We start from the raw sequence: 10,177 nt of genomic DNA, 5'->3' as shown, positions 1-10,177 counted from the left end.
CAAAGCTTTTTGGTGTGTCACTTGTTTCTGCAACGTCTTTAGAAACACGGGACTCATATTTGTAGTCATTGCGAAAAGTGTTGGGATCCGTGCTTCAACGATAGTGCAACTCTTCAGAAAGAATATTTTCACGGTTACAGAAACGGCGCTTCCCGATTTAGAACGAGTTGATGCCTATTTTCTTTGAACACATATTTAAACTATCTGGATTAAGGATTCGTGGACAACCAACTCTTCAGTCAGATCGTTCTTCTTGAAATTTGGCTGTCTGAAAATGTTGTGGAAGCTAGCAGATAACGTAAAGTACGAAGAGGACTGTGAGGTGAGTTGGAGTAAAACTTTAAATAGACTGCAGATTACACCTTACTCACTGGAGTCGACTCTTTTTTACAAAATAGAAAAGGGTTTCGATTGGGCTGATGGGAACCTAATGGGCTATAACCACTGCGGGAAGACAGACAACCATACTGGCTAACATCAATTGTCTAAAGTTCTGTCAGGTCTGGTTTCATTAGCCTATGTTAGGCCCACAATTTTTAATAGGCTATATGCACCTATAAATGTATTAGGTTTTAAATAAAACACCAACACACTCCTCGCGAATTGCGTGGTATTATTCTATAAGTAGGACACGTACAACTTCAAATGAAAGGCCTACACTTTCAAAATATATAAAAACTTGTTAACAGATGGAACGTGATTTTCTTACTAATTTCTTCATTAGGCATCCGTTTGGGTTTTTTCAAGCCATTGGCCAGTCGAATCAGCACTTTTGTTCTGCTAATGTAGGTAATTTATTTACAGCAGGCCTATGTATTTAGGTTTCCTTTTCTTGGATTTATTTAAATAGTATTTTTGTTGTCTTGTCGATTTGTTAAGGAACTTGCTTCCCTCTTACATTTACTTTGAGTACGAACGATTGAGACAGCTCGCATAAAGATGGGCCAATTTGACAAGCCACTGACACTCATGGGCAAATGCTGAGAATTTGGCATTTACCATAGCATTTGTTTATTATCTATAATACCTCTGATTTTGCTTCATTCAACAAAACTGCGTGGCTATTATGTTGCCTTCCTCTATTTAGGTTGTGTGTCCGCCTCTCTTAAGGTTTAGTATAAACTCAGCCAACATGTTGTGCAAAGCTATTTCTATATCAGTACATTTTGCACATTTTAAGATACCCAACAAGGGTCACTGATATTACTGAGCCATAGTGACAACTATTCGATATGGCTTTCTGTTTTCCGGTGAAGAGAACGATATAGGTTTGGTTGAGTAGGCTATGGCAGAGTTTAAGTAACAACTGTTTTAAGTTGAAAATGTAATAAATGTAACTCTTAACCAGTTAACAGTTGGATAGTTGCTGTTGATGTACTGCGTCTGTAAATTAGCATGTTGCCTAACTTATGAATCATTTGAGGTTTTAAGTTTCGACCTGGCTGTTGTCTAACTTTATCGTTAAATCGACCATAACGTAGGCCAGATAATATTTTGGAATGGCCTGTATGGAAAGGCCTATTTGAAATTGTTATCTATTGCTATTATTCTATATATTTCCATCGATCCTCTGTGTATCTTGTTTTTTATTGATCTATTGATCTTTTTTTTTTAGGAGAGACATGATGGCAGTAGTAATGGGAACCCAAGGTTACCACACTTGCCCGCCGTGAGCCAGCATCTCTATAGCCCGGCTCCATCTCTGTCGCATTCGGGCAACTCCGACTTCCAGCCGCCGTACTTCCCTCCCCCCTACCAACCTCTATCGTATCCTCAGTCCAGCGACCCCTATTCCCATATTAGTGACCCTTTCAATATCAACTCTATACATCAGTCCCAAGCATCCAGCCAGCAGCAGTCATGGCCTGGTCGTCAGAGTCAGGAGATTGGACCCCGCAGCGGCCTAGCCAGTCAGATACTGGGTCTGGAGGGTGGCTCGTCAGGGTTGAGAAGAGAAGGATTTCGACGACCAGAGCTTTTACCTTCACATGTCCAAGGCATCGACACTATTGGAGAGAACATGGGACTACACGAGATGGGTCACGGTTTAGACGATGTTCAGGTGGGTCTAATAAATAAATGTAATAATGGCTCGGGAAAACTAACTATGACTGGCAAAAAAACAAGTTTGGATAGGTTTTGGGTCAGGTTTAGACGATGTTAGAATGCTTGTATCCTGCAGACGCATTCTTTTGCGTGTATAGAAGCAATGTGATTAATCAAAACTTTACTTTTCTTACAGCATGTGGATGATCACAGTATTGGAATGGCAGATCAGACAGTCATCAAGAAAGGTTGGTTTTAAGATTTCAACTTCATTGCTGTTTAAATAATATCAATTTGTTTAAAATTGATCAGGAAAAAAATGTAAAACTCTATTAAGCTGATTTTAGGAGAAAACTTTTTACACTACAGTGTTTGTGGCACAACGGAAACATATGCTTTTCTAATTGTGAACTGATGATGCAACAAGTTCCAGAAAAGAAACCACAAAGTGCAGCATGGTGAAGATAGTTGTCTCGATGTTGTAAATATAACAAACAAAATAATTGAAAGCGTATCAATCCGACTTTTTGGACAGCACTTTGTGTTGTTAAATAGTTACTCTCGCTGAACCAGCTTTTTGTTCTTTGTGGCTTACTGCTAGGAAAAAAAGCTAAAGGAGCACCTATACGGCTACTTGTATGGGGATTGTGAGGAGTGTTGGTTGTTCTGGTTCATATGTAAATCCTTAATCCCTTTAGTCATGTGGTGCACTTAAATAATCTCAGCTTGATCCAGAGTGCATTATAGTTCCAAAGTGAGAAAGGAAAGCTAATTCAGCCAGGTAGAATTCTTTGAAAATGACAGGCTAGCCGACTGACAAGCTGTGAAGGTTGGTCAATCCTTAAAACACTATGCTGAACCCCATAGACTCCATGTCTTGAAATATTTTTTTGTCGAGGACGGGGATCTCTGCTCTTTTCAATTTCCACTGAAGAGCTGTCACAGGACTTAGTTTAATGCTGTCTCACTGGCACGTACTGTACATGCACACACCCAGACATTATCTCACATATGTATACACATATACTTCTCAAGAATAGTTTTCAGGCAGCTATACTTGGGGTGTGGCACTTTGCACACATTCAGACGGTAGTCAGGACAGTCTTCCGCTCTGACTTGAAATATTGCTATGAAAGAGCCAAGAGATTTCTACCCTGGGTGTAATGAATATTTTAAAAACTGTCTTTGCATACTGTTTTGTTTTGTCATTATCTGAAGGTTTCCCTATCGGTTTTATGAATACATTGATTCAGAATTCACTATTTTAAAACAATTACTTTAAATATATGCTTCACTGATGCTATGAAACTGTATAATTGTTTGTTTTCCTGGTACGACAATTTGTTTTCCTTCCCACTAAATATAATTTTGAATTCTTTGATAATTATACAATAATAAACACAAAACAGAAAAACATCAAGACATACTGATATTCTTAGAAAATTATAAATACAGCTCTATAACATACGTAACAGATGTACGTTAAGCATCATATTTAGCATCACACTTGCAATTTTACATTCGATATTTTTTGTTTGTGATATAGTGTGGTCAGCTGAGTTGTAAGAGCACACAGGGAGTTTTGCCCTAGTTCCCAATAATCAACCTGCTCGCTTGTGATTCTTGTCTCAGTATTAGGACTAAGAAGTGGCAGGAACCATGATCGCTTACAGAGGACTTATTTTGAGGGTGGCTTTTTTGCGGGTGAGGATTAAAGTACTTGCAGTATGTGTTTACCAGTAGTCAGACTATTTGTCTTGAGAGCCAGAGACCTAAATGAAACTGCATGGTTGTGTTGTTCCTGAAAAGACATCCCAAATTGATGAGGTGGAAGGTCTTTGGCAAGTGTGATATTCCATCTGCAGTGCACAAGTTGCTTTTCAAGACACATGGGTATGCCTCCACCCCCAGTGGTGTGTTGGCAGCCTCGGTGGAATGGCCATGAGATTGGGAATGGTTCTCACAATATCAGATGAACAGATCAGTGCCCATTTAGCCCTCGGTCCACTGTGACTTTTTAACCTGGGCCGTTTTCAGGCTTCATACTTGAATTTATCATCTAATACAATTGATCAAAAAACTGTAGAGGTAACAGTTTGGCGTCTTAAATCATTGTCATACTGCTGTCTGACTTTATTTCGAATTCAATACATTAATTTTTTAATTAGTTAGTGTCCCACTGCTATCAGGCATTTTCCCAAAGTGACTAAAAACAGCTGCCATGCAGTCTTTCTAAGATAATTGAGGAAGTTGTTTTCAATCAACTCAGTATTTTTCTTTAACTGAGTGGTCATTTTGACAAATAGCAAGCAGGCTTCCGACCTCAACACAGTAATGCATTGGCTCTTAAAATAAATAATAGAAGTGTTCAATGATATACAGCTCAATATTTGTTCAGGTAAAATAACTGTTTTGACGCTGTGTAGATCATAGTATACTGCAGGTTGGAAAATTGTGTACAACGTTCTGGGGCAGTCTTGAAATGGTTAAGGTCTTATTTAGAAGGCCATAGTGACTTTGTCACCTTTGGCAGTTATGAGTCTGATAGGGTTGCTATGACATGCAGAATCATCCAGCGATCACCGGGGACCTTCTCTGTCCAATCTCTATATACTTACTTTGGGCCAAATTCTACAGAACAACAACATTGGTTACCATAGTTATGCAGGTGATACACAGAGGTATCCGGCACTCTCACCTGATAACTACAGCCCAATTGATTCACCGTGTCAATGCAAATAAGTAATTTCCCTTAAATAATGGGAAACCGGGATTATTTTGTGGACTACTGTAATGGTCTTTTAACCGCACTTCCAACAAAAAAAAAACATTAAACAGCTGCAGCTCATTCAGAATGCTGCTCCTGTAGTTTCCAGGACTAAGATAACAGAGCACATTACTCCATTACGAAAATCTTTACAGTGGCTTCCAGTTAGTTACAGAATAGTTTTAAAGTGCTGCTACTAGTCTACAAATCACTGCATGGTTAAGGTCACGGAAACATCTATTTTAAAAGAATGTGAACCGAGTAAGGCTCTTAGTTCCATGAACTCAGGTCAGCTAGTAGAACCCAGAGTCCAAATCAAACATAGTGAGGCAGCATTTAGCTGTTCAATCTTTTCATGTACCAATGATTGTGCTCAAAAACCTGCGGTTTCTGCACTTGAAGTCTGGAATAGTAAACCTTTAGTGACTCCTGACAAGGAAGTGACATCTTGGGCTTATTTTGTGCTCTGAAAGAGATGACCACACAATTTGGGCTACTTCCACTATGTTTTTATTCTACATTACTTTCTTTTAAGTATATTATTTATCTTTTAATTACATTACTATCTTTTAATCCTGTTTGTTGTATCTCATTTTGCTGGTTTTTATGTAAAGCAGATTGAATTGCCTCTGTGTATGAAATGTGCTGTATAAATAAACTTGCCTTACCTATCCTATCCTAAGAAAAGATTATTGTATCGTGGGCAAAAATGGTGGTTATTATTGTCATACCTTATCTTATAACATAAAGGTGTCTGTGACGGTGTCCACGTATTAAATGTCTGAAGCTGTTGTTAGCCATTTACCCTGGGCTTAAGACCATGATCATTCAATATTAGTTTAAAAAATATTAAAGGTGAAAAAATAATAGTAAGGATTCACTTCAAGGGGTAAACTCCCTCTCTATGCTCAGTCTATGTTCAACATTTAAATCTGCAGTAAGAGGCAGAACCTTTCGCTTATTGACTCTCTTGCATCCTTCATCTCCAGGTCCCGTATCTCTACCAAAGGGGAATGCCCTTGGCCTCCCCTTCCAGAAGGAGTCCCTGCTGGGCATGGTGTCCAACCCCACGGAGGTGTTCTGCTCAGTGCCAGGGCGCCTCTCGCTGCTCAGCTCCACGTCCAAGTACAAAGTGACGGTGGCAGAGGTGCAACGGCGCCTGTCTCCCCCAGAGTGTCTCAATGCCTCCCTGCTGGGGGGTGTTCTGCGAAGGTGAGCAATGTCGCCCCACACAGACACACACACAAATACTTTGTGCTTGTGTTAGCTGCAGCCAAAATGTGCAGAATTTCCTAGAGCAACCTAGGACAAAATGAGTGCACATACAGGCATGTAAACACATGGTCTTTCCCAACCCTAGTCATCAAGATTTCACCCTCAGGTCTAATTCAAAATAGCCAAAATGTAATTATAGCAAAATTTCAACATGAAAATCAATATGACTTGTTTCAAGGTTGTGGGTATTGGGATTATAGCTTTAGCGTCAGTGTCTTGGGAGTGTGATTGTTGGCGGCATGTGTTGGGGATTGCTTGGCTGATTTTAAGTGTCGCAGAGCAGTTGACCTTGTGCCCCATATGTCATCAGTCAGTTGCTTTGGGAGCTACAGTAGAGTGTTGGGTGGTGGGGCTGGGGGGAGGGGGGTGGGGGTGTGGTATATATCCCCCTGACCAAAATCGGTGTTTTTGCTAAGAGAGCATGATTTCCTTCTCCCATGTGCCCCTGCCATACACGCACGTACACACACACACACACACACACACACACACACACACACACACACACACACACACACACACACACACACACACACACACACACACACACACACACACACACGCACACACACACACATGCACAGATAAACATAAGCACACCCTCACTCTGAGACAGTGTAAAGTAGGTCACACAGTGACATAAGAGGGGGATGGGGATGGGGGGGGGGGGGGGGGGGGAATAGGGGGGTCGCTCACACGCTTCCCCAAAGAAGCAGTCTCTGTCACCCACCACGGAGAGAGCAAGGCCTGGGCCTCAGTCATGTGGAAAAACGAATCGGCCACAGCAAGTGGGGGATCTCAGTGTGTGATTGTGCGTGTTTTTTTAGTGTGAAAAAAATATATACCCCTTGCAGAAAAAAAATTGTTGGGCTACAACAATATTCCCTTCAGTGCTTGTTAGGTCAAAAAAGCATCCTTTTGTCTTCTGCAGTCGTCCTCTGGGCCGGGTGCCTTCTCTTGTTTCTCCTTTCCTTGTTTCATCTCCGTTACTGAGATGAAATCATAGATGCCCCTGGGCTGCATTTGTGCAAGGGACATTTAAGTAGTATGAGGAATTTCTTTCAGCATAATGTGACATTTAGACATAGCGAATAAGCCTGACATGTCATGATGCTTTATAGTGCATATGTTTTGTGTTGGGGAATGTTTTGTGTGTTTGTAGCTCCTACAGCAGTCTCAGTTTCATCATTATCTATTTTTTTTTCTTCACAGGGCCAAGTCGAAGAATGGTGGCCGTTCCCTAAGAGAGAAGCTGGATAAAATTGGCCTGAACTTACCTGCCGGACGGAGGAAGGCTGCTAACGTCACATTGCTCACTGCACTTGTAGAAGGTACGCTATATCATGTCTTGAACGTGCACAAACATGAGTTGTATCATTCATTTGTTTGTATGTGGTAAAGAAACATGCACCTTCCCGGAAGCGCAGTGGGAAGCATGCACATGTAGCATAGGCTATTTGTAGCACAGGCTATATGTAGCACAGGCGTTAAGCGCTGCAATCATAGGGGTATGTTTTAGTGTTGTTCTGATGACTGTTCACTCTCCCCCTTCGATCTATAATTATAAACATAAAAAATGTTTTCCCAATTCCCAGCAGTCAGGTAGGCACTTTATGCCAGCAATAACAACATCTAAAATGTCTACTCCTAATATTTAGTGGTAAATAGCTGTCCACCTGAAACTTGAAAAACCGGAAAGCAAACTAGTGAACTGTTGTTTATCTGTCCAGGGTTTTAAAAGGTGTGATTGTTGAAGTAAATTTAAAGATAACGAAGCACGTGAGAATCATATAGAACCTTCTAATGGGCTCTCTTGATAAAAGGCAGTGCTGTTCACTCACTTAGTTGACATTTATCTTTGTCCTCTGGAACATATCCAACTAATGATTCATAAGTGATTGGGACTTTCTTACTGGAATCACGAGTGTGTGAGTGCCTCTAGCCACATGGAATACTTTTATTTTTTTTTGCTTTTCCATGGCATTCTCTGCCATGACCAGGCGAGTGGTTAGAAGTGGGGACATGACTGCGAGGCTGTGTTATTTAGAGACCTTCAAAGCTGAAGCGAGACTTGTTATCACGTGTTTGTTTGCCAAGAGGAACGGCTGACCTTAAAGACGGAGAAAGTGATGTGCGTGTCTATCAATAAGACGCTCTGTCGGCTCCATAGGCCTCTCGGGTGCCTGTGGCCACATAAGCCCATTAAGAGCATACAGGATGACTCCACCAACCCTACAACCTACCCCCAATGCTCAGAGGGTGTTATCATCTCTGAACCCCCCCCCCCCCCCCCCAACAAGAAACATACACACTCACTCGTACACTTTGCCTCAGCAAATGAGAAGAGTAACTGATTTGTTCGATCACCACTTGCTTGCATGCTTTTCTGCATCTCTGGGCAGATGCATGTGTCTTGGTGGTATGAGCTTACATCATGGTAGTCAGGAAGGTCACCCAGACCTAACTTCAGTTCTGTCTCTGCTCATGTGTAGGAGAGGCCGTGCACCTGGCCAGAGATTTCGGCTATGTGAGTGAGACGGAGTTTCCAGCAAAAGCGGTTGCAGAGTACCTGGGCCGACCACACGTGGAACGTAATGAGATCAACTCCCGCAAAAACATGCTCCTGGCTGCCAAGTAAGTCACCATGTGAAAGAGTGATACTCTCAGTGCTTCATCCATAAACCTTATGTGTAGTCTTCAGATTTAGCATGCAATGATGTTACGATTGCCTGAATAATTTGTAATGGAGGTGTAGAACCTCATTGCAGTCCACACATTAATTCATCACAAGAGACTATATTCATTACTGAACATATATATTGTACTTGTCTCAAGTGGAAAGCGAACTTCTGTACAGTATTGTAAGAATGTATTTGTTTCCCTCTCCACTCAGACAAATCGTTAAGGAGTTCACTGACCTGCTGAGTCAGGACCGCTCCCCGCTGGGGAACTCGCGTCCCGCACCCATCCTGGAGCCTGGCATCCAGGGCTGTTTGACCCACTTCAGCCTCATCACCCACGGCTTCGGCTCCCCAGCCATCTGTGCCGCCATGACCTCGCTGCAGAACTATCTGAACGAGGCGCTGAAACAGGTGGACAAAATGTACCTGAGCTCGGGCAGCGACACGCAAGGCTCTTCCGAGAGCGGCGGCAAAATCTCAGAGAAGATGGACAAGCACAGGAAGTGAGGGGCCTTGGGCCTGCCCCCCCCCCCCGAACAAGACAGGAAACAGACTGTTCCTCCAGCTCTTACTTTTTCTCGCCTCTGAAACTACATTTACTTGTCACGTGTTTGTCAATGTTTGCTATTTCAATTTTAGAACCTGATTTTGTCCACTTGTCACATACCTACCCTCCAGATCTTTGATATCCAGATAATTTTTTCCCTGACAATTTTGAAAAGACAAAGACATTTCACACTTCTTTTTTTTTTTGCCCGTTGGTTGGTCTCTCTGAAGTTCTCTGGGTTCCAAGTGTGCAAGTGGTCTACAGATTCTTCTACAACAATAGTGGCCTTTGGGCAGTCTTTTTGGCAGAGGACAGAGCAGGCTTGTTTTCAAGAGGACATCATTTCAAGATGGCTGGCTGCGAGTGTGAACTCTCTCATACTTTGATTTTGTGTGTGTGTGTGTGTGTGCACACACGTATGTGTGTGTGATAGAGAGAGAGAGAGAGAGAGAGAGAGAGAGAGAGTGTGTGTGTTTGTATGCAGGAGGTGGAGGGCATGCAGTTTCCTCCCTCTTTTCCATAGAGGTGCTGACTCCGTATCGGACACGCAGAGAATTGATGCTGTATTTTAGAGAAGACCGTATTTGTTCTTTGCTTGTACTTTCAAATGTCTTCAATGGCAACAGTGTTATTGTGTTTTTGACCATGGGAGTGATATAAGTTGTTGTATGTGAGAGTGAAATGTATGCATGGGTATGAAAGAATTCAAATATGGGTTAAATAATAGCTAATACTCAAATAGTACACTCAAATAAAAGTGTTGAAAAGTCTCTGTCATGGTAAGAGGAACTGGATTTCAGTTAAGTGTGAAATTAAATTAATTTACTTTTTCAATGAAATCATCTGAAACTGTAGTCATAG

General features: G+C 41.8%; 1 protein-coding gene across 1 annotated transcript; it reads left to right on the top strand.

Annotated features, from left to right (window-relative positions):
• Window positions 1–274: 274 nt before the first annotated feature.
• On the top strand, window positions 275–9,276 carry tfap2c (transcription factor AP-2 gamma (activating enhancer binding protein 2 gamma); the record flags this gene model as incomplete). Its single annotated transcript, XM_080845425.1, has 7 exons — window positions 275–322; window positions 1,616–2,062; window positions 2,243–2,294; window positions 5,803–6,025; window positions 7,301–7,419; window positions 8,581–8,722; window positions 8,982–9,276. 7 exons carry the CDS (start codon window positions 275–277, stop codon window positions 9,274–9,276), a joined length of 1,326 nt encoding a protein of 441 aa, XP_080701551.1.
• Between the last annotated feature and the right edge of the window lie 901 nt (window positions 9,277–10,177).

The sequence above is a fragment of the Sprattus sprattus genome, assembly GCF_963457725.1.
Source record: "Sprattus sprattus genome assembly, chromosome: 10".
Classification (NCBI taxonomy): Eukaryota; Metazoa; Chordata; class Actinopteri; order Clupeiformes; family Clupeidae; genus Sprattus; species Sprattus sprattus.
The sequence above is the reverse complement of the archived record's forward strand: the minus strand, read 5'-3'. Positions and strand labels throughout refer to the sequence as shown.